This window comes from Vulpes vulpes, chromosome 2, assembly GCF_048418805.1.
Source record: "Vulpes vulpes isolate BD-2025 chromosome 2, VulVul3, whole genome shotgun sequence".
NCBI classification, from domain to species: Eukaryota; Metazoa; Chordata; class Mammalia; order Carnivora; family Canidae; genus Vulpes; species Vulpes vulpes.
The window spans coordinates 119,831,300-119,855,914 of NC_132781.1; the positions used below are offsets into that span (position 1 = coordinate 119,831,300).

General features: G+C 46.3%; 3 protein-coding genes across 4 annotated transcripts; 2 read left to right on the forward strand and 1 right to left on the reverse strand.

Moving 5' to 3' along the window:
• The first annotated feature begins 66 nt into the window (after nt 1-66).
• Nucleotides 67-24,230, forward strand: LOC112934171 (SLC35A4 upstream open reading frame protein). 2 transcript variants are annotated; one of them, XM_072749805.1, is made up of 3 exons: nt 67-405; nt 1,377-1,475; nt 23,500-24,230. In XM_072749805.1, the coding sequence occupies exons 1-2, from the start codon at nt 149-151 to the stop codon at nt 1,468-1,470; spliced, it is 351 nt and encodes a 116-aa protein (XP_072605906.1). In that variant the 5' UTR covers nt 67-148; the 3' UTR covers nt 1,471-1,475; nt 23,500-24,230. The 2 variants fall into 2 exon arrangements, with proteins under 2 accessions (XP_072605906.1, XP_072605907.1); XM_072749806.1 differs by lacking the exon at nt 23,500-24,230 and adding an exon at nt 2,060-4,574.
• SLC35A4 (solute carrier family 35 member A4) lies at nt 2,687-4,574 on the forward strand. Its single transcript, XM_026017543.2, has one exon. The coding sequence runs from the start codon at nt 2,687-2,689 to the stop codon at nt 3,659-3,661; it is 975 nt and encodes a 324-aa protein (XP_025873328.2). The 3' UTR covers nt 3,662-4,574.
• LOC112907939 (uncharacterized) lies at nt 5,347-17,155 on the reverse strand. The gene is made up of 14 exons (XM_072745168.1): nt 17,095-17,155; nt 16,757-16,869; nt 16,634-16,681; nt 16,348-16,467; nt 15,686-15,763; nt 15,349-15,431; nt 14,780-14,866; nt 14,585-14,701; nt 10,206-10,339; nt 8,935-9,143; nt 8,780-8,863; nt 6,913-7,065; nt 5,763-5,921; nt 5,347-5,684 (listed from the first exon to the last, which is right to left on the reverse strand). The coding sequence occupies exons 1-14, from the start codon at nt 17,153-17,155 to the stop codon at nt 5,523-5,525; spliced, it is 1,608 nt and encodes a 535-aa protein (XP_072601269.1). The 3' UTR covers nt 5,347-5,522.
• Nucleotides 24,231-24,615: the final 385 nt, after the last annotated feature.

Below are 24,615 nucleotides of genomic sequence, written 5' to 3' on the forward strand. Positions count from 1 at the left end.
AGGCGTCTGGATCCCCAAGTGGGTGCGCCTTTCCGTGCGTGGCTCCGGGAAAAGCGCAAAGAAGCCAACGCACCAGCTGACCTCACGGCGCAACTGTGAGCTCATCGAGGGGCGGACGACCAGCCAGACGAACGTGCACAGCACGCAGATGCGTACAAATGAGCTCATCGCGCCCAGTTCGTATGCGCTCGCGGACACTCATCTCGTGTCATGCCGGAGGGGTCACGTGGAAGTACCCGAGCGGAAACCGCCGCGCTCGGCAGTCAGGGGGAGCACCTCCACCCTTTCCAAAAAATGTCCCGGAAGTGCCTTCGCCCTCAGTAAAGATGGCCGCTGCACTTGGCGCGAGGAAGGCGGGGTTGCGCCTGCGCAACAAGTTCGCCGGAGAAGATGGCGGATGACAAGGTGAGTGAATGTGGGCGTTATCTGCAGTGTGGGGTGGTCTTCACACCGTTTTAGTCTTTGAGAAAGGCGACACTGGCCTTTATCCTGCCTAAAGGTGTCCCTTATGGGGTTTTAACTCTTGTCGGGTTTATACTCCTGTTGACTGCCCTCAACGCTGGGGGAATGGAGTAGCGGAGCGCTACACGAGGCAAGCAGAGCTCGGCATCCCCCAGGTGTCCTCTCCGGGTCCTCTCAAGATCCTTAATTACGGGCATGCGCTCCGACACACTCACCCTGACATACTCCTCCTCTTTTGCATTCCCTAGTCCCCGAAATCTCCCTCTTAGAAACACGATGTTTCCAAGTCTCACAGATACGCATTCTCATTTAAACTTTTGGCATACACTGAATTTCATACTTTGAGGTGATCAAAGGCGCTCAGTTCATTTACCCACAATCCTGCAGACAGCCACTCCACCCCCACCCCAGCTAGTGCATCCAGTTACACATTGTTTGGGAAGCCCAGGCAGAAATCAGGTTTATCCTAGAGCGTCCATGAAACTGCCTCAGGTCATTTTTCACCATTGGTCTGAAGTTCTGCACGGTTCACACATCTAAGTACTTACTAGTCTCTGTGTTAGGCTTGGGGACCAAGTAGGCAAGACGGACAGCTTGCCACTTTCAGGTAGCTTATAGTCGAGTCAGTAGTGCGTGCCGGATAAATCAAAGCTGTTCCTCTTGCCTCCATACACACTGCTTGCTATATAAAATTTTGTAAGGGTTGTCACAGATGCAGATCTCATCTGTCACCCCCTCCGTGGCCCCCGTGTGAATTCAGTTTTCAATTTTTTTTTCTGGTGCCACGTCATTATGAGGAAGTTTTTATAAGAAGAGATGTCTCATCCTCACACCCAGACCTACCCAGCCCGATAGACCTGAGCAGGGAATGGGGCTGCATTAACCTGCTGCAACCGATTTCCTTCTTGTTCTAGGATTCTCTGCCCAAGCTTAAGGACCTGGCATTTCTCAAGAACCAGCTGGAACGCCTGCAGCAGCGTGTGGAAGAAGAAGTCAGCAGTGGTGTGAGCCAGGTAAAGTTGTACCTGCCCACCAGGCTTCATTGCCCTGTATGGTATTGAATGGGTAATAGAGGTTTATTCAGCAAATAGTTATTGAGGGCCAGCTCTTTGTGACTCCAAGGAAAGTTTCCCAAAGAAAATGACACTAGAACTGGCATCTTAAATAGTAATTAACTAGGTAAAGAGGAGAGGAGAGAACATTTCAAGCAGATAAAATTACATATGTAAAGCTCTCATGGTGGGAAGTAGCCTGATAAATATGATGAATAGTTTAATTTGGCTGCAGTAATGGGCGAGCATTAGGAAGTGAGGCTGGAGAAGCAGGCAGGGATCAGACTCCTCAGTGACATCTCCGTAGATTTGTGGTGGTGGGGTTCTATGCTTGGAGCCTTCTAACCACAGGGTTCTGAGATTGTGTGATCAGGACCCCTAGGTTCTTTTTCTGCCTCCAGAATCTTAAAGATCTTTGGAGAGAGTACTACAGCTTTCCAGAGTAAGGAGGAGCAGGTGGTGGGATGCTCTAGGGCCAGCTTGAGTAGCTTCTAGATAATGAAGGAAAACCCTGGCTGAATTTTCTCCTTCATTTCACTCCACAGGATGGCTCACTCTTGTCCTCCCCATTCCTCAAGGGCTTCTTAGCTGGCTATGTGGTGGCCAAACTGAGGGCATCAGCAGTATTGGGCTTTGCTGTGGGTACCTGCACTGGCATCTATGCAGCTCAGGCATATGCCGTGCCCAATGTGGAGAAGACATTGAGGGACTATCTCCGGTCTTTGCGAAAGGGGCCTGACTAACTCTGGATCCCATGGGGGAGAAAGGATGAGCACCTCTGGCCTGCAGGTAGAGGCCTTTCAACCACAGACACCATATTTGGCTTCCCGACCTATCACCCTTTTGCTATCTCCAACTTGCCCACAGCCTTCATCCTTGCTTTCCTTCCTGTAGAGTGTAAGTGGTGGCTTATCAGCCAGCAGTTTTTGGATGCCCCTCCTTAACCCCAAAGAAGCCACCCTAAAACTGTGGCTTCTAGAGCCACCAGCCCCTTTCTTTTACATCCCTGACTGTGGAGTTTGCTGCTGACTCTGATTTTCAGTATACTCTCTAGCAATGTACCACAGCTCCTCCCTCCGGGGAGCTGGCTCCATATTGATTTTCCCCAAACTTGATAGAATTCCCATTGCCCCCTTGCTAGCCACACAAGCCACCCAGGGTCTGGTTTGGGCATGAGTGTAGAGGACGGGGGTATGCCAGGCCTGGGCCGTCCCAGGCAGGCCCGCTGGACCCTGATGCTACTCTTATCCACTGCCATATATGGTGCCCATGCCCCATTACTGGCACTGTGCCATGTGAACGGCAAAGTGCCCTTCCGGCCCTCCTCAGCTGTGCTGCTGACCGAGTTGACCAAGCTACTGTTGTGCGCCTTCTCCCTCTTGGTGGGCTGGCAGGCATGGCCCCAGGGGGCCCCACCATGGCGCCAGGCTGCCCCATTTGCACTATCAGCCCTACTCTATGGAGCGAACAACAACCTAGTCATCTATCTTCAACGCTATATGGACCCCAGCACCTACCAGGTGCTGAGCAATCTCAAGATTGGAAGCACGGCCCTGTTCTACTGCCTCTGTCTCCGGCACCGCCTCTCTGCACGTCAGGGCTTAGCACTGCTGCTGCTGATGGTGGCAGGGGCTTGTTATGCAGCTGGTGGCCTCCAGGATCCTGGGAACACCCTTCCTGGATCCCCGTTAGCAGTTGCTGCTGGCCCCATGCCCCTGCATATCACTCCACTGGGACTGCTACTTCTCATCCTGTACTGCCTCATCTCAGGCCTCTCGTCTGTGTACACAGAACTGCTCATGAAGCGACAGCGGCTGCCCCTAGCACTTCAGAACCTCTTCCTCTACACTTTTGGTGTGCTCCTAAATCTAGGTCTGCATGCAGGTGGCGGCCCTGGCCCGGGCCTCCTGGAGGGTTTCTCAGGATGGGCAGCGCTTGTGGTACTGAGCCAGGCAGTAAATGGATTGCTCATGTCAGCTGTCATGAAGCACGGCAGCAGCATCACACGCCTCTTTGTTGTGTCCTGCTCACTTGTGGTCAATGCCGTGTTCTCAGCAGCCCTGCTGCGGCTACAGCTCACAGCTGCCTTCTTCCTGGCCACACTGCTTATTGGTCTGGCTGTGCGCCTGTATTATGGCAGCCGCTAGCCCCTGACCACCTCCACCTGGACTCCTGACCCTGAAGATTGGCCACCATCAGAGCCACCTCCCAGGCCTCCCGACCCTTCCTCAGCAGCCAGCCCTGTAACAAGTGCCTTGTGATAAAAGGTGGGGAAGTGAGAGCAGCCAGGTTAGTCTCTGGAAGTGGGTGAATGAAGGGTTACCCCAGGAGACTGAGTTTAATTAAAGAAACTTCCCAAAAGTTTGTCCACACTAAGGAATTGGGGGAGCATCCATACCTCAGCCTAAAAATGACCCCATCTCCATTGGAGGAGACTCCCTGCCTCATCCTGCATGAATGCAGTTGTTTCAAGTGGGGTGTGGACAAAAGTTGGCTCTCCTTGCCTCTTGTGGTCACCCTAGCAGACCCATTGCCCCCAGGCCTGATGACAGCTATTCCACCCCAGCTTTGGTACATGAATCCCCCATTAGAGACATTCATCCCGGCACCATAATGCAAGAAACCCTATTGCTACCCAGGCCTCTCTTCCGAGCTCCCTTGGCTCCAGCAGCACCTGGAGACAATGCCCCCTGCTCCCTCCACAGTGCTGCTCTCCATATCCACCCAGCTTTGTTCTGGAAACTCCAGAGAGGGCTGGAGCTTGACCCATCTCAGGGAATGTTGCCCCTGGGCCCTGGCTTAAGGCTATACTCCTGATCTCTTTGCTCACCCCAAGGGCCCTCTCAAAGCCCACTGCCCCCTCTACCATTCCTAGGAGGTACCATTCTTCTCACTCTGGGTCCTGCCCCTGCCTAGCGGTGTCCTAGCTCTCAACAGCTTAGAGAAGCTCTACACAGAGTAACCTGGAACCAGGCACAGGGAAATTTGGTATAACTCAGTGTCTCTATGTAAGCAATAAGGCTTAATAAAGTATTCTGGGGTGCAGGTTCTGCAATTGACTATGATAGTCCTATGTCTTCTGTGCTTAATAGCTTTGCTGAAACATAATTTTGTTCCCTTGGTGCCCTGAATGTCTTAATGGTGGAGTAACTTACAGGCTAGAAGACACTTTTCTCCTAGTTGTTGCCAGGAGTATTATATCTTCTTTAGGGCTCCATGGAGTGGAGACTGTTCTATCATAGAACTTTCCAAATTTCTCTGAAGTACAAAATGTGGGTCCTAGGGAATTCAGAGGAATTCTTGGAAATAGAAGGTACTGGGCCTGGCAGAACAAACTAGATTTTAGGCTAGAGAACTCATGGGTTCAATATGGCTTTGATTCTCATTTCCTCTGGTTCCCTCACTGATAATCCTGTCATCTCTTCTCATGGCCAGAGGGACATCAGGCCCTGCTCCTTGGAAGAATACCTAGTAAGTTTAACATAACATAAAATAATTTTCAAAAGGCAGACCTATTGGAAAATCTTAGGGAATAGGGTAGGGCTTAGGAATCTTTTTTTTCTTTTTTCTTTTTCTTTAATGAGCTGAAATGATTCCAATGCACACTGCATCTTGCAAACCCACTACTGTCTACAGTGTAGAACTCTGGCCAACCAGGCTTGAATTTGTCACTTACTAGCTGACTATCCTTGGGCAGTTACTTAACCTCTCCAAGCATTAGTTGCCTTACCCCTGAAATGGGGATTAAATGGTATCTACTGCCATGTAGGGTAGTGGGAAAGACTAAAAAATAGTGGATATGAGGCGTTTAACAGGGACTGGCACAACGGGACTTGGTTAGTGGTATTGTTAATTATCCATAATGAAAATCAGCTTGGTTATTGTATCCCAGCTCCCTCTCCCTTCTAGAACCCTTAATTAAGAATGAAGAGAAAGGAGCTATCCCTGCAGGACTACTGATCACCAAATTTCTCCCCAGGGCAGCAATCCACCAGGACTGGCCTCAGCCTAGTCTATTCCCTGCCGAAGTTGCTGGTTCTGGGCTCGGAGCTCCTGGTTCTGCGTGGCCAGGTTGATGTTGTCTTGCAGGACACCAGCCAGCAGGCTGCGGTGGTGATGCTCTGTGGTCACAGCCTGCTCCTCCCATAGCCTTCGCCAGGTTCGGAATACCTGTGCCCAGATTCAGAGATGCTTGTTAGTCAGTCAGCCTTGGAAGCACTTCAGGGCCTGCCTTTTGACCTCACTGACCTGCAGCATATGGCGTGTTTGAGCTCGGGCAGCCTGCACATGCAACTCATAAAGGGCTACGAGGTCCTGCTCTGCATTGTCCTTCTCTGCCTGAAGTGCTTCCAGCTGGAGTCTCAGCACTCTCTGTTCCCGGTGCCATCTCTGCCTCTCCTCAGAGTCCTTCAGTGATAATACATATTCTTTGTTCAGTGCCACCTGCATACCAAGCTCTGTTCTAAACATTTCATGTGTATCGTTTTCATCTTATCCAATGAAAGGCATATGGGGTAGTTGCCATTTTACTTTTCCAAATCTGGTGGTTAGATTTGGAGACTGGATCAGAGGAGTGACCTAACCTGCCCAAATTCACATAGCTAGTGAGGGACAGAACTGAGATGACACACGCCTTCAATGGTTCACTGTCATTCTTAGGGTAAAGTCCAAATTCAGAGGCATGGCACACACTGGTCTCTTTAGCCTCGCCTCTGACCTTGCACCTACCAGGCCCCACCAATGGACAATCTGCAATACCTAGACTATGCCATTGCTTCCCTCTGGACTTTTGCTCATACGGTATTGTCCTCAGAACATATTCTCACAACCCCCATGGACACAAGTTTTGTTTCTTAATTTGTTCAAGCAAGTTATATTTCCTCAATGCCTATATGTGATGGGTACAACCTGCCTAAGCAGAGCTCAGTCTAGTGAATTTCTCTGGCTGATTTGTTTTTAAGTCTCAGCTTGGATGCTTTCTTCTGTGATCCACTTCAACCTGGGTCAGGCACACCTTTTTGTTCCCAACAAGCCCTTAGCTCCCTGCATCACAGCACTTAGGACTGAAAATCACAAAGCTGTGAGGACCATGAGAGGGTATGGCCCAGTCTGTTTTGATTGAAGCTGGATCACAGTCCACAGCACAGTGCCTGAACCAATTAGAAACCTCAAGTCCTGGGTGGCCCAGGTGGCTCAGCGGTTTAGCGCCGCCTTCAGCCCAGGGCCTGATCCTGGAGACTCAGGATCCTGTCCCATGTCGGGCTCCCTGCATGGAGCCTGCTTCTCTCTCTGCCTGTGTCTCTGCCTCTCTCTCTCTCTCTCTCTCTCTTTAATAAGTAAATAAAATCTTAAAAAAAAAAAGAAAAAAAACTCAAGTCCCCTACTTGGCCCTCCTCACCTCCTTTTCAGCCTCCAGGCCTTTGACCTGGTCACCTGCCACCTTCTCCTGTTCCAAATGCTTCAGTTCCTCTTGGATCCGTATTTGGTGCCATTCGTGCCATCTCTTCTTCCGTGCCTGAGCCAAGAAGAACTGCAGGGCCACATCTGGGGCCTGCCAGGCCCAGGTCAGAAGCCCATATGTGTACACAGCCTTGGGACTTAGGCCCAGCTTTTCAACAGAATCCCACTACCAGGGCTGCTCTGAGAACTATATCTAGGACCTCACTGGCCTGTAAGAGCCTGTAGCCTGGACAGAGACTTGGAGGGCATGGGGAGAAAGGAGAGGTGTTGGCTCTGCAAATAGGTGGTGCAGTGGAGGCTTTAGGGATGCTATACCTCTAATGTGACCCAGTAGGAAAAGAGCCTTCCCATGTCCTTCCCTTAGGAATCACATAGCCTTTCAGATCTCCATATTTCCCCCTGTTGCTGAGGCAGGGAAGCAGTAGACATATTAACTGAGCTCTGCACCTCTTTACTCCCCCAACAGCTTCCAGCTTTTCTGGGATACCTGGGGTATTACCGGTTCCTCAGAGTCCCTAAGAGGATGATTTTGATGAAGCCCAGATCCCAGAGATGACGTTATTCCTACCACCAGCAGAAAATGTGGTTAAGCCTGGTAAAAGTGGAAAAGATGCCCAGCTCCACCCCAAACCCCAAACCCACCTTTGGACTCTCCTTGGAAGTCTGGGCTGTAGCTTGCTGTTGAATCTATCACCTCATGAGAATATAGTAGGAGTGGGAATTCCATACCCTTCCTCCCAGGACAGTGTGCATTAAGCTCAGGGCTTTGAAATCAGATCGGGGTCCCAGGCCCTCCTTTACTCAGCTATGTGGCCTCAGGTAACTAGTCCTTTGAATCCATGTAAAATAGAGCTGATAGAAGTCGTAGAGAGCATGAAATATGATAAGGCATCCAAAGCACTAAGTAGTGGTAGGCACTGCTTAGTAAATGGGAGCTTATATGCCTAATTCCCAAAGCTCACCACTGTAAAAGTTGTAATTATGAAAAGGGAAGGACCAGGAGAAGGTGCACAGGAGCAGCATTCCAGCCATACTGTGGCAAATCCTGGAAAACAGTGCCCCCTTCTGCACAGGAGAGGCCATGCACTCTAAACAGATGCAAAAGTACTATATTGAGTCAAAGCACTCAGGGGTTTTTGCCCCTCTGCTATCTTTGATTTTATCAGTGACCCTGAGGTACTCAGACCCCTTCTCTGAGCCTCAGTTTGCTCACCTGAAAAATGTGAGCAATGTTGTCTTCTATGGCTTCCCCATTGACCTTCAAGATGAAGTCCAAACATCTCAGTAAATTTACAAAGCTGTTTATGACCTGGCCCCCACTTCACTCTTTCATCCTTCTCTCTTGACTCTTCCTCAAATTATTCTTCAGCAAAATGAGCTGCTTTCAATCCCCCAATGATATCAAGCTCTCACTTATTTCTAAAACATTGTTATTTTCTGTTCCTGGAATGTTCTTGATTCATTTTTCCTGGCTACCTCCTTCAGGAGTCAACTTCCTCCATGAAATATTCCTTCCCTCTCTTGCCAAGACTAGCTTAGATGCCCCATAGAACCCTGTGTTGATAAGGCCTTAAGAGAACTGATCACAATGTTACAACTGTTTCTTCCCAGAAGACTGTAAAATCCATGAGGACAGGGATTTCCCAGGGTCTACATAGCACTATGCCTGGCAGGTACTGAGAATTCAGTCAGTGTCTGAGAATCAATAAATTAGCGAATGAAGGAAGGGCCTCCTCATGATGCTTTGTAAACAGGAGAGGAAGGAAGACACCAGTGGGGCTCCTAAGAGGTTGAATGAGACCTACCTGTAGTTCTGGGAGCTCCACAGCCTCAGCTTTGACCCTTTTGAGTGGCTGGCTTCCTGGGCACTGACTGCAGGCTTTTATCACCTGTGGAGAGAGGGTTCAGGGTAGGCTCCAGCTATTGTCTCCCAGGCGCCTCCAGGCCTCACCTTACTTACCTGCAACTCTCGAAGTGCCCTGCCCAACTGGCTGAGCCCGCTGTCTGTCAGGTTGTCTCCAAGGAGGCCTGAACGCAGGCTCTTAAGGCCAGCCCGGTGGGCCCGGGCTTCTTCTACTGCGTCCCACAGGATGGGCCTCACCTGTTTCACCTGCATCCTCCTTCCCTCGGCCCCCAACAGAGCAGCCCAGAGCAGGCTCAGGGAGCCACCTAGTAAAGGGAGATCCGGAGTGAATCACACCTTCTGGATTCCAAAGCATACTGCCTGTACTACTTTTAATTTTTATTAATAGCATTATTTATAAAAATAGCTAATACCTATCAGGCATTTACATGTGCTTGATGGCACTGTGCTAAGGATTTTCATGGATTGCCTCTTTTTATCCACATAACACTCCAATGAGGCAGCAACTCTAATTTATTTTACCCCCACATTTTCCAGATGAAGCAAATGAAACTCAGAGAAGTCAAGTGACTTCCTGGTGAGTAGCAGAGTTGAAACTTAAGTCCAGTTCTGTCTGACATTAAAGCCTGTGTGCTTAATCATGATACCAAACTGGCCTGTCCTGCACTGCATTATCCTTGAGGGCATAAACTGCCCTAATTTATTCTCCTTACTCCACAGGGCCTGGCACAGTGCATGGTCTGGAAGTATATTAGCCAAATTATTGTGGTTGTTAGTTCTGAAGACAGAGAGCCAGGCTCTTTAAAAAAAAAAAAAAAAATGCTTTTATTATAGAAAATTTCAAACATAAAAAAGGTACGGGAAACCCAAGCTTCAATCACCAGGCTTCAATAATTATCAGCTGTTGGCCATTCTTGTTTGATCTCTACCCTCCACTTGACCTCTCTGACATCTCTAACATCATATCATTTCACAGAAGCCTGATTTTTAATAAGTGTGTGCAAATAGGCAAGTTCTTTCCCCTCTCTGATCCTCCCTTTCCTCATCTAAGCCTTCCTCTCTTTCCTCATCTAAATTAGATGTGTCTCATGGGGTTGTGGTCAAAATAAACAATATTAGTGTAAAAATGCTTGGTAAATCATTGAAAGTCTCTACAGGGTGAAGGGTTGCTTTTACTATTGGCCCGCCTCTCCAGACTTTGGCAACCTAGCCATCCTGGGTCTTTCTGAATCCTGGCCCTCCCAGAGGGTCAGGCTCTCTCTGAACTGGGGTTGGAGCTGCAGCTGATTTGATGAGAGGGTGGGTCAGGCATAAGAAGTCAGATCCCAGAGCTTCCGAAGAACCCCCACACCCTCCCCCCAGGTCACCTTGAGGGTCCAGGCGAAGAAGGAGGCCACTGTAGTTGTTTCCTTCCAGGAGTCGTGAGACAATCCAAGGCAGAGAGCCCTCCACCTCCTCACCAGTAGCCCTACCAGCCAACACCTGCAGCAGGGGGCAATCTCTGCCAGAGGGAGGGAGGAAGAAAGGAGATGTCCACTGGTGGCTGGGGGAAAAAACTGACCCAAATGGCCAGTCAATGGAAAGGCTATTTCCAGTAACTTTTGTGTACCACCAGGCAGATTTGCAACCTTGCATAGACCTTTGTTTTATTTTATTATTTTTTTTTAGAGACACCTGGGTGGCTCAGCAGTTGAGCATCTGCCTTTGGCTCAGGGAGTGATCCGGGAGTCTGGGATTGAGTCCCACATCGGGCTCCCTGCGTGGAGCCTGCTTCTCCCTCTGCCTGTGTCTCTGCCTCTCTCTCTCTCTCTGTGTGTCTCTCATGAATGAATATTATTTTTTAATTACATAATACATTCTCATAGTACAAAAGTTAATTTATCTATCTGATAAGGGATTTGGATCTAGAATATTTAAAGAACTCTTAGGCCCCAGTAATAAAAGACTAATCACCTAATTTAAAATGGCAAAGCAAGGTGACATCCACAAAAATGACAGAGTAGGGAACTCTGAGAGTGTATCCTTTTCCAGAAACAGCTGGCAAAATGGTCAGAATCAACCTTACTGGAACTCTGGGGGACAGTCAAAGGTGTACAGCAACCAAATGAATGCTTCACCAGGAGAAAAGCAACTTAAATGTATTGAGATCTTTGTTGTGTTTTAGCTCACCCTAGCCCCAACCTCCTCCCCAGCACAGAGGTGGTTTTTCTTTTTTAATTTTTTTTTATTTATTTATGATAGTCACAGAGAGAGAGAGAGAGGCAGAGACACAGGCGGAGGGAGAAGCAGGCTCCATGCACCGGGAGCCCGATGTGGGATTCGATCCCGGGTCTCCAGGATCGCGCCCTGGGCCAAAGGCAGGCGCCAAACCGCTGCGCCACCCAGGGATCCCCTTTTTTTTTTTTTTTTTTTTTTAATTTATTTATGATAGGCACACAGTGAGAGAGAGAGAGGCAGAGACACAGGCAGAGGGAGAAGCAGGCTCCATGCACCGGGAGCCCGACGTGGGATTCGATCCTGGGTCTCCAGGATCGCGCCCTGGGCCAAAGGCAGGCGCCAAACCGCTGCGCCACCCAGGGATCCCTCAGAGGTGGTTTTGAAGGTAACAGCTCACATTCCTGGTGGAGGTATTTGACTCTGGAAGGAGCTGAGCAGATCTTGTTTCCAAGGAATTATGTTTGTTGTTTTGACTCTCTTGGGTTTCCCCCCCAGACCACTGACAAAAAGGGCTTCCCTTTGTCTCACTTACTTTGGAACTCTCTCCCAGGGCAGAACAGCTATGCTAGGGGACAGTTGCTCAAAACACGCATGAAAGATGAAAGAACAAGCAAAAATAGCAGTTGGAGCAAACAACAGATGCACAGAAAGACTGAGAGAAAAAATTGGGGACTGAGATATGGGGGGAATAATTTACCCAGTGCACTAAGGAAAACAGAAAGCCATGCACATGCCCAGGGCAGGCAGCATGCTGAGAAGATCATAAGTTTTCATTTCTGGCTGATTTTTAAGCTCAATGCAAGCAGGAAATAAGGCTAAGGCAGAGCTAGAAATGGACTGGCTAAGCATAGAAGGACTGACTCAACCCAGAGCCAATCTGTGGAAACAGGACTTTTTTTTCTTTTCTTTCTTTCTCTTTTTCTTCTTAAATAAAAAAAAAAAAAGTTTTAAGGAAGCAGTTTAAGGAATTCTGTATCAGATCACTAGCGAACCACTGAGATAAGAGAATGGAGACTTCAGTGATCACCAAGAAAAGGGTGTTTGCAAAAATTGTTTGGAAAAGTAACTAAGCAAGCAGAGAGCTGCGGCCCACGGCAAGCAACAATGCCAATCCTAGGGATGATGGAGAATCTGGCTTTCAGAGTTACTACATTATCACACCCAGAATGTCAGAGCATTAAGGAAAAGAAATGGAGACTTAACAGACCAGTGCAATAAAGAATATAATCGTTACAAAAATAAAATGTTCTCAAATTGGCTAGTTTCCAACCAAAAAAAAAAAAAATCAGGCATGCAAATAATCAAGAATATATGGTCCACTCACAAGGAAAAAAATTAACAGAAACTTTCCTGAGGAAATACACTGGATTCACTACACAAAGACTTTAATTCAACTTTTTTTTTTTTAAGATTGTATTTATTTGTTCATGAGAGACACAGAAAGAGGCAGAGACAGGCAGAAGGAGAAGCAGGCTCCATGCAGGGAGCCCAATATGGTACTCGATCCTGGAATCCCAGGATCATGCCCTGAACCTAAGACAAACACTCAACCACTGAGCCACCCAGGCATCCCTAATTCAACTATGTTAAATATGCTCAGAAAACTAAAATCAGGAAAATTATGTCTCAATAAATAGAAAATATAAATAGAAGCATAAAAATTATAAAAAGGAACCAAGTAGAGAGGTGCCTGGCTGGCTTAGTTGGTAGAGCATGAGGCTCTTGATCTTAGGGTCATAAGTTTGAGCCCCACTGTGGGTGTAAAGCTTACATAAAAATAAAATAAAATATAAAATAAAACGAGGGGCACCTGGGTAGCTCAGTTGGCTAAGCATCTGCCTTCAACTTGGGTCATGATCCCAGAGTCCTGGGATTTTGAGCCATATATCAGACTCCCTGCTCTGCGAGGAACCTACTTCTCCCCTCCCACTCCCCCTGCTTGTGCTCCATCTCTCTCCAAATAAATAAATAAAACCTTTAGAAAATAAAAAATAAGGATGCCTGGGTGACTCAGTGGTTGAGCGTCTGCCTTCGGCTCAGGACGTGATCCCGGGGTCCTGGGATCCAGTCCCACATCGGGCTTCCTGCATGAAGTTTGCTTCTCTCCCTACCTATGTCTCTACTTCTCTATGTGTGTCTCTCATGAATAAATAAATAAAAATTTTTAAAATAAATAAAAATAAAATAGGAACCAAGTAGAAATTCTGGAGCTGCGAAGTACAGTAACTGAAATAAAAAATTCCCTAGAGGGCAGAATTGAGCAGGCATAAGAAAGAATCTTGGCAAAGTTGAAAATAAGTCAAATAGAATTATGCAGTGTGAGGAGCAGAAAAAAAAAATAAATGAAGGAAAATGAGCCCAAAGGCCCAGTGAATGCATCAGGTGTATAAACATACACAGAATGGAAATCTCAGAAGGAAGAGAGAGACAAGGGGTCAGAAAGATTATTCAAAGAAATAATCTTCAAATATTCCCCAAATTTTATGAAAGACATGAGTCTATCCAAGAAGCTCAACAAATTCCAAGAAGGATAAATACAAAGAGATCATGCTAGGACACATTATAACCAAATTGTCAAAAGCCAAAGAGAAAATCTCATTATGTACAAATGATACTCCATAAGACCAATTTCTCATCAGAAATTATGGAGTCCAGGGGACCCCTGGGTGGCTCAGCAGTTTAGCACCTGCCTTCAGCCCAGGGCGTGATCCTGGAGTCCTGGGATTGAGTCCCACATGGCTCCCTGCATGGAGCCTGCTTGTCCCTCTGCCTGTTTCTGCCTCTCTCTGCCTCTCTCTGTGTGTCTCATGAATAAATAAATAAACTCTTTTAAAAAAAATTATGGAGTCCAGAAGGCAGTGAGATGACATATTTAAAGTGCTGTAAGAAAAAGCCTGTCAATTCTATATCTGGCAAAATTATCATTCAAGAATGTGGGAGAAATTAAAGTGTTCCCAGATTAGTAGGAGCTGATGGAATTCATTGCTAGTAGACCTGCCTAACAAGAAATGTTAAAAGAGGGACACCTGGGTAGCTCAGTGGTTGAGCATCTGCCTTTGGCTCAGGGCGTGATCCTGGGGTCCTGGGGTCCTGGGATCCAGTCCCACATCGGGCTCCCCACAGAGAGCCTGCTTCACCCTCTGCCTATGCCTCTGCCTCCCTCTGTGTGTCTCTCATGAGTAAATAAATAAATTCTTAAAAAGAAAGAAATGCTAAAGGAAGGAGTCCTTCACTGTGTCAGAGGTGAGGAAAGGAAATTCTGGGGCTGCCCTGGGTCTCTGCATTCATCCTTCCAGGGTCTTTTCACTCTGAAAGAGAGTGAGCATGAGCAAGGGTAGTGGGAGAGGGAGAGAGAGAGTCTCAAGCAGACTCCCATTGACTGCAGAGCCTGACATTGGGCTTGATCCCATGACCCTGAAATCACAACCTGAGTCAAAACCAAGAGCCGGTCACTTAACTGACTGAGCTATATTTCAGCAGCACCCCCCCCCACCATTCCCTAGAGGTCAGAAGCCTCCATGAGACTTACAGGGCTCTGGGCAGCTGAAGGATCCTCAAAGCCCCTCGCCACATGCCCTGGGTCCCAGGCCCCTCAGGAGGATCAGGCCCTGGGCAAGACATGGTGACAGTGAGCAGAGAGCAGGCCCTGTGGAGGAGAGTGTAGCATCAGGCCAAATACCTAAGGGATGGGTGTGGAGGGTGACAGGTGCCCTCCTGGCCTCACCTGCCTTCATCCCCTGCAGCCTGCAAGTACAGCTCTGAGGCGGCTCTTGAGTCAGACACTTCCACCTCGCTGGCATCTTCCACCACCCTGGAGGAAGGGGAGGCTGAGCTCAACTCCAACCAGAGTTCCGTCCAGCCTCACAGAACCTCTGCATGGGGGTCGATAGGGGTCCCAAGAGCCTGTCAGAATCAGCCCCAAGGTTCCAAGCTCATTATATCCCCTAAAAGCCTCTCATCTTCATGATTTCTTTTCTCCTCCTGTCATCTGTCCAGTGAGGGAAACAGGCTAGTTGGGATTGCCCCATTTTACAGATGGAGAGACTGAAGTTCTGCTCATTGATGCTCAAATCTCCCAGGAGAATAATGACTGAGTTGAAGAGGCATAGATGGATAGGGTAAGAAGAGTGAGAGGGTTGGGGATATGGGATGCAGGGAAGAGGATGAGATGGCGTGATAAGCATGACCCCAAGTATGTGGCAGTGGAGAAAAACCTCCCAGGTCTGGGTTTGAGGGTGTTGGCCCTGCTTTGAGACAAGCATCCTCAGATCCCATTGGGCCCTGGACACTCACAAGCCCAGAGGAGACACATTGAGCACGGACAAGTTCTCTGTCTCTGGAGAGAGCAGGTCCTGAGTCCTCCCGCTAGGACTGAGCTGGAATCACGCAAGCACAACACTGGTTACAAATAGAGCCTTTCCCAGCTCCAGCTGGGGCCCTGGGGGCCAAGCAGGGCACCAAAATTCAGCCATCAGGCAGGAAAAAGGAGACCTTGGAAGGCAAGCACACGCTGGTGAGCTGCAGAATAAGGCTTGGCTCAAGCTCTTCTGGCTCCTCACAAGCCTCGGGCTCTTTCTGCAGCACCTCGGGTGCCTTGGCTCCCAGGTCTCCCCTCCCTGCTGGGTCTCACCTGCACCAGGCTAAGGGTAACAAGCACAGGATCAGGGCCCCTGTGCGGCTGAGCTTCCTCAAACAGCATCTGCAACAGCTAAAGTGGAGAAAGGAGTTCAGCAAGGATAAAGAAAGGATTAATCTGTATTTCAACATTTCCTGAGGGTGAAGTCTGCACCCAATTCTATGCTAGGTGCTGCGGACACGGTGTCCAGGACAGATGTAGCCCCAGCGCTCGCGGTTCACAGCAAGCCAAATGAGTAAACGTTTTCAGTGAGACCTGCTGTTTCTTGTGGTCGGGGCCGATGACAAGTTTCTGAGGTAGCTATTTTGATTGGGGGGCATTTTCACAAGGCCCTGAAAACAAAGCTTTCAAGTTTATTATCAGTGTTATGAAAAAGTGTGAAGATTAGACCTCCCTGGATATTTGATCTCTGCATACCACTCCTCCCTAACCTTTACCCCATGGGCCCCAGCCTCCTACCTTCCCCGACCTCTCAATTGCTGCCTAGGTTGGCCCTGGCAAAACATTTCTGTATGAACCACAATGTGCTATAGGAACCCCAGAAAGCGTAACGTAATCCAGCTAGGGAGAGGAAGGGAAGTTTGTCAAAAGTATCCTGGAGAAAACAGCACCTGAACCTCATGAGACCTATGCATGGTGGCTCCTCTGGGACTCACCTGAGGTACAAGCCGGGGTGTTTCTGTTTCCCGACCCCGAAGCAGTAGGGCCACACTGTACCCTTGGGCTACCAGGCCTAGTGTGGACTGGACTCGTGCCAGCAGCTCCTGCTCAGCCTCCTGCAGGGGACACAGAGGAATCCCCCAATCTCAGGTACCCTGACCCAGCCTGCCTGAGTAAAGGGCTTGGGAAGCACTCAGCACTCCAGGGTCCAGGAGTCTGAGAGCTCCCACCCTCTTCCCAGCTCCTTACAACCCCCCCCCCCCCACACACACACACACCTACCTGAGCAGCATCAGAGCTCAGGACTCTGTCAAAGGTGATGCATTGTTCCTATGGGGAGGGCTAGGCTCAGCATTGTCATTCCCATCTTCCCCTGCCCTCACCCGCATCCTATCCCATTTTTACCTGAGTGTCTAGAGTGCCCCGCTGAAGCAGACGGATGCTCTTGGACCCCTCCAGAAGGAGTGTGGGGTAACAGGTCTCCTCAGGGCCTGAGAAAGATGGACTATATATCAACTCTCATGGGGGAAACTGCCAGGACTCCTAGGTCCTGCCCTCAACTTTGGCCTCAGTTTCCTAACCTGGAGTACTTGGCACAGGATCAGAGCCCCCGAGAGGCAGAGCTTCCTCAAAAGGAGCATCTGCAGCAGCTAAAGCAATAAAGTGACATCTTCCTTCCCCTCTTCCAAGAGGCTCCCTCAGGCTGCATTACCTCTAAGAATGAATGTGTAAGGACCTCCTACCTGATCCTCTTCCCGGCTCTACTTCCACCACCACAGTCAGCCTGGCCTGGGGGTTGTCCATGAGGGCTGGGGGTGCTGAGCTGCCCTAGCCCAAACGGCCCCTGTGCTTGCTCCCTCTCCTCGCTCAATAGCTTCCATGCCTCTCAGATTCCCCTCAATAATTCATCTCCCTGATCTGAGGGCTCTGGGTAGGGCTTCTAAATAACAACAAAAGAGGTGACAGTCCCCTCTTTTTTTAAAAAAAAAGATTTCATTACTTGAGAGAGAGAGAGCCGAGTGGGGGGGGGGGCAGAGGGAGAGGGACAAGCAGACTCCGCACTGAGCATAGAGCCCCACATGGGGCTGAATCCCAGGACCCCAAGATCATGACCTGAGCCAAAGTTAGATGTGTAGGCGACTGAGCCACCCAGGTGCCTCAACAATCCCCTCTTTTCTGAGTGAGTCAGAATATTACATCAGATTCTGCTTTTTTTCCTCTTTTGGAAAATGTCAAACACATACAACTGTAGAGAGAATAGTATGATGATTCTCTGAATACCTAGCCTCAGTAATGATCAACTTATGGCTAGTCTTATTTCTTCTGTTCTCCCCATCCCCTGTGGGTTTTTTGAAAGCAAATCCTAGACACCTTTTATGTCATCTATAGCTATTTCAGCTTATATTTATAGACGATAACCACCCTTTTAAAACAATGATGGCTTAGGGACGCCCGGGTGGTTCAGTGGTTGAGCGTCTGCCTTTGGCTCAGGGCGTGATCCTGGAGTCCTGGGATTGAGTCCCACATTGTGCTCCCTACATGGAGCCTGCTTCTCCCTCTGCCTATGTCTCTGCCTCTCTCTGTGTCTCTCATGAATAAATAAAAACAATCTTAAAAAAAAAAAAAGATGGCTTAATTTGGTGAGGATGCAGAGAAAGAGGAACCCTCTTACATTGTTGGTGCGAAAGCAAACTGGTGCAGCCACTCTGGAAAATAGTACGGAGTTTCCTCAAAAAGTTAAAAATAGAGCTACCCTATGACCCAGCAGTTGCACTACTAGGTAATTTATCCAAAGGATACAAACATAGGGATTCAAGGGGACACATGCACCCCAATGTTCACAGCAGCAATGTCCACAATAGCCAAACTATGCAAAGAGCCCAGATGTCTATTGACAGATGAAAGGATAAAGAAGATGTGGGGAATACACATATATGTATATATGTGTATATATATATGTATGTATATACACGCATAATGGAATATTGCTCAACTATCAAAAAGAATGAAATCTTGTCATTTGCAATGACATGGATGGAACTAGAGGGTATTATGCTAAGTGAAATAAGTCACTCAGAGAAAGACAAATATATGATCTCACTCGTGTGGAATTTAAGAAACAAAACAGATGAACATAGGGGAAAGGAAGGAAAAATAAGATAAAAACAGAGAGGGAAACAAACCATAAGAGACTCTTAGCTATAGGAAACAAACTGAGGGTCGCTGGAGGGGAGGTAGATGGGGGGACAGGGTAACTGGGTGATGGGCATTAAGGAGGGCACTTGGTGTAATGAGCACTGGGTATTAGATGCAACTGATGAATTGGTAAATTCTAACCCTGAAATTAATAATATACTATGTTAGCTAAATTGAATTTAAATTAAAAATTTTTTAATTCTTTTATTTATTTATGATAGTCACAGAGAGAGAGAGAGAGAGAGAGGCAGAGACACAGGCAGAGGGAGAAGCAGGCTCCATGCACCGGGAGCCCGACGTGGGATTTGATCCCGGGTCTCCAGGATCACGCCCTGGGCCAAAGGCAGGCGCCAAACCGCTGCGCCACCCAGGGATCCCTAAATTTAAAAAAAAAATTTTTTTTAATTAAAAAAATTTTTAATGATTTCTTATCAAGGTGTAATTCATATACCATACAATTTACCCATTTAAAATATATATCCCGGGATCCCTGGGTGGCGCAGCGGTTTGGCGCCTGCCTTTGGCCTGGGGTGCGATCCTGGAGACCCGGGGTCGAATCCCACGTCGGGCTCCCGGTGCATGGAGCCTGCTTCTCCCTCTGCCTGTGTCTCTGCCTCTCTCTCTCTCTATGTGACTATCATAAATAAATAAAATCTTTTTAAAAAATAAAATAAAATGTATATCTCAATAGCTTTTACTATCACCATTTTATTTTTTTAAGATTTTTTATTTATTCATTCATGATAGACATAGAGAGAGAGAGACAGGCAGAGACATAGGCAGAGGGAGAAGCAGACACCATGCCGGGAGCCCAGTGTGGGACTTGATTCCGGGACTCCAGAATCGTGTCCTGGGCCAAAGGCAGGCACTAAACCGCTGAGCCACCCAGGGATCCCCTACTATCACCATTTTAGAACATTTCCATCACTTTATAAAGAAACTTGGTTTCCTTTATTATCACCTCCTAACCCCACCCTACTACATTCACTAAACAACCATTAATCTATTTTCTGTCTCTATAGATTTGCCTATTCTGGACATTTCATATAAAAGGCATCACACAGCTTGTGTTCTTTTTGTGACTGGCTTCTTTCACTTAGCATAATGTTTTCAAAGTTCACCCATGCTGTAGCATGCATTAGTACTTCTTTCCTTTCTATGACTGAGTGATTTTTCCACATAGAGATAAAATGACTTCTTTTTTTAATATTTTATTTTATTATTTATTTGAGAATGAGATAGAGAGAGCACAGAGGGAAGAGAAGAAGGAGAAGCAGACTCCCTGCTGAGCAGGTAGCCCAATGCAGGGCTCAATCACCCACCCCGGGATCAGGACCTGAGCTGAAGGCAGATGCTTAACTGACTGAGCCACCCAGGTTTGGAGATGAAATGGCTTCTGTTACCATCTGTGCAGAGTTTGGCCAAACTTCACAGCTAAGAGGATGTCTCCACTAGTCTCAAACTTGGGCTCCCCCATCCTTCCTTACTCTAACCAGCTAGCAATATTTTCAGGTGTTCTACTATTCCCGCAGGTTCCATAATTTGCTAGAATGACTTACAGAACTTGGGAAGGCACATTATACCTAGTGTATCTGACACCATTCTCTGACAGCAACTGGGCATCCTAGAACTATATTTCAACCCAATTTTGGTGCTAACTACCTGGAGTTGGCACCAGCTCCTACAAATTAAAATGCAAGGTCCTCAACACAAGACTATCCTTATTTCTGCTGACAGCCACAGTGGGTGCCCCAAGCTGCTTGCACTTGAGTACTGAGAGTACTCAGACTTGGCTACAGATTTGGGGGTTCTGATAACTACCCTTCAGGTTCAATAGTTCACTAGAATGACTCACGGAACTCAAGAAGGTGCTCTACTGGGGCACCTGGATGGCTCAGTGGTTGAGCGTCTGCCTTTGGCTTGGGTTGTGACATGAATAAATAAAATATTTTTTTTAAAAAGGTGCTCTACTTATGACTATATTTTATTATAAAGGATACAAATGAACAATCAGATCAAGAGGTACATAAGGCAAGATATGGAAGGGGCCTAAGCATAGGAACTCCTGTCCCTGTGGAGTCAGGATGTGCCACCCTTCCTGTACATCAATGTGTTCACCAACCAGGAACTTCCTGAGCATCACTGTTCACAGTTTTGTTGTTCTTGCTTTGAGGGAGAGAGCATGCTCAGGAGCACGGTTGGGGAGTGAGGTGAGGGCAGAAGGAGACACACAGAGAGAGAATCTTAAGCAGGCTCCAATGCCCAGTTCGGAGCCTGACATGGGGCTCAATCTCACGATCATGAGCTGAGCTGAAATTAAGAGTTGGATGCTTAACCAACTGAATCACGCAGGTGCCCTAACAGTTATTGTTTTTTTTAAAGATTCTATTTATTTATTCATGAGAGACACAGAGAGAGAGGCAGAGACAGCAGAGGGAGAAGCAGGCCCCATGCAGGGAGCCTGATGCGGGACTCAATTCTGGGACCCCAGGATCATGCTCTGAGCCGAAAGGCAGACGCTCAACCCTTGAGCCACCCAGGTGTCCCCCTAAGAGTTATTTTTAACTGATATTTTATTATGTAGGCATGTTTCATTAAATTACAGGCTATGTAGTTGAACTCAATTCCAACCCATTTATGGTTGTGTTTTCTGGTGAGCAACCTCCTCCATCCTGAAGCTATCTGGACGTCCAGCCAGAAGTCACCTCGTTAGCACAGCAGAGAGATTCCTATTATTTAGGAAATTCCAAAGGTTTTTGAAGCTCTGCTCCTTCAACTGGAGATAAAGGCCAGATATATTCTTTATTATATCATAAGCCACTTGATGGTTTTTCACCAACAATCAGTTACAGCAAAAGGCTCATACCTCCTTGATCATCTATGTTTGGTATAATATTTACATAAGAGAACAATAATAAGAACATGAATACGGTAGTTGTCCCTTATTTATGGAGGGTATATTCCAAGACACCTAATAGATGCCTGAAACCACAGATCGTTCTGAACCCTATGTATACTATGCTTTTCCCTATGCAAACCTATGGTAAAGTTTAAGTTATAAATCAGCTACAGTAAGAGATTAACAACAATAACTAATAACAAAGTGGAACAGTTATAATAATATACTGTAATAAAAATTATGTAGATGTGTTCTTTCTTTGAAAATATCTTATTGTTGGGGCACCTGGGTGGCTCAGTTGGTTAAACATTGGACTCTTCTTTTTGGCTCAGGTCACGATTGGCTCCTGATCTTGGGGTCATTAGATCAAGCCCAATGCCAGGTCTGTGCTAGACATCTGCTTAAGATTTTCTCTCTCTGTCTCCTTTTGCTTCCCCACCCCCTGCTCACTCACACACACTCTCTCTCTCTAAAAAAAGAAAAAAGAAAGAAAAAGAAATAAAGTACCTTATTGTATTCACCCTTCCTCTTCTTGTGAGGATGTGAGATGATGCCAATGTGGAGAGATGAAGTAAGGTGAAAAATGTAGGCTTTGTGACACAGCCTTGGGGAACTGAAACTGCAGAGTGCTAAGGGGGTAACGAATTTATGTATGCCTAATATTTGAAGGAATCAGTGTGGGGTGGGTATAGGAGGCTGTTAACTAAATTTCCCCACATGTCTAACAATATTATCATCTAACCAACAATGCTAGTGTTATATCTCATTGTGTAGATGCAATATGAAAAAGAAGAGCAATTAGTCCAGTCCATCACTCTATTTTGTGATTGAAATATCTCCCAGGGCAAGGCCACCCATGTTTGCAGTCTTCAATTTCAATCTGGTCATATAGTTGAGTTGAATAGTGCTGCTATGAACATTTGGTACAACATTTTGTTTTACATATTCCTTTTCAATTCTTTTGCATATATACCTAAAAGTAGTATTGCTGGATCATGTTGGTAATTATATGTTTAACTTTTTGAGGAACAGCCAAACTGTTTTTCACAGTGGCTGCCTCATACTACATTCCTACCAGCAACATGTGAGGGTTCTTATTTATCCACATTCTAACCAACAGTCCTTCTTCTCTCTTTTTATTAGAACCAAACTAGTGAGTATGAAGTGATTGATGCCTCATTATGGCTTTGATTTGCATTTCCTTAATGACCAATGATTTTGAGAATCTTTTCACATGCCTTTCTGGACATCTATATAGCTTCTTTGGAGAAACGTTGATTTAAGTTCTTTGCCCAGGTTTTAATGGTTGTTTGCCATTTTGCAGCTCATTAATGAAGAATGATGTTGAGTATCTTTTAATGTGCTTGTCAGGCATGTGTATAATTTCTTCGAAGAAATGGCTATTTAAGTCTTTCCCCCACTTTTTACTTGAATTATATTTTTTGTTGTTGTTGAGGAATTATAGGAGCTGTATATATACCCTGGATACTAGAGCATTATCAAATATATAATTTCCGAATATTTTCTCCCATTTTGTAGGTTGTCTTTTCATCTTTTGGATAATTTTTTAAGATTTTATTTATTTATTCATGAGAGACATGGAGAGAGAGAGGCAGAGACATAGGCAGAGAGAGAAGCAGGCTCCATGCAGGGAGCCTGATGTGAGACTGATCCCGGGACTCCAGGATCATGCCCTGGGCCGAAGGCAGGCGCTCAACTGCTGAGCCACCCAGGCATCCCTGATAATGTTTTTTGATGCAGAAAAGTTTATAATTTTGGTGAAATTCAGTTTATTGTTTTTTTCTTTTGTTGTTCTTGCTTTTGGTGTCATATCTCAGAATTTATGCCAGATCAAAGGTCATGAGGATTGATTTCTGTGTTTTATTTTAAGACCTTAATAGTTTTAGTTCTTATATTTGGGTTGATCCATTTTGAGATAATTTTTGTATACAGTCTGAGTTAAGGATACAAGTTAATTCATTTATATCTGGATATCCAGGTGTCCCAATACCAGTTGTTTTTTTTTAATTTTTATTTTATTTATTCATGACAGACACAGAAAGAGAGAGGGAGAGGCAGAAACACAGGCAGAGGGAGAAGTAGGCTCCATGCAGGGAGCCCACCATGGGACTCGATCCCAGGTCTCCAGGATCACACCCCGGCTGATGGCAACGCTAAACCGCTGGGCCACCGGGCTGCCCAGTACCAACTGTTAAGAAGATTTCTTCATTAAATGTTCTCAACATCCTTGTCAAAATCAGCTGTCCGTAGAAACATGGGTTTATTTCTGGACTCTCACTTCTCTTTCAATAATCTCTATGTTTGTTCTTATGCCAGTACCACAGTGTCTTCATTACTATTGCTTCACAGAAAGTTTTGAAATCAGGAAATGTGAGCCCTCCAACTTTGTTCTTATTTTGTAAGATTGTTTTGTCTACAGCATCTGTGGAAATTCCATACAAACTTTGGAATCACCTTGTTAATTTATACAAAAAAGTTTAGATTCTGAAAAGACATTAATTGAATCTGAGGATCAATTAGGGGAGAAGTGAAATCTTAACAATATGAAGATGTGATGTTATGAATATGGGATGTTATTCCATTTATTTAGATCCTATTTAATTTCTTCCAAGAGTATTTTGTAGTTTTGGGAGTAGAAGTTTGCTCTTCTTTTGCTATATTTACTCCTAAGTATTGTATTCCTTTTGATGCTATCATAAATGAAAATTTTTTGAGTATGTTCATTGTAGGTATATAGAAATAAAATTGATTTTTGTATATTGACCTTGTATCTTACAACTTTATTGAACTTGATTAGTTCTAATATATTCTAGTGAATCCACAGAATTTTTTTAATATACATCATCATAAAATCTATGAATTTAGATAGTTGTACTTCTTGCTTTCCTTTTTTTTTAAGATTTTATTTATTTATTCACGACAGACATAGAGAGAGAGGCAGAGACACAAGCAGAGGGAGAAGCAGGCTCTATGCCAGGAGCCCGAAATGGGACACGATCCCGGGACTCCAGGACCGTGCCCTGGGCCAAAGGCAGGCGCCAACCCGCTGAGCCACCCAGGGATCCCCCTACTTCTTGCTTTCCAACCTGGATGTCATTTATTTCTTTTTCTTGATTAATTGTCATGGCCAGAACCTCTAGAACAATAT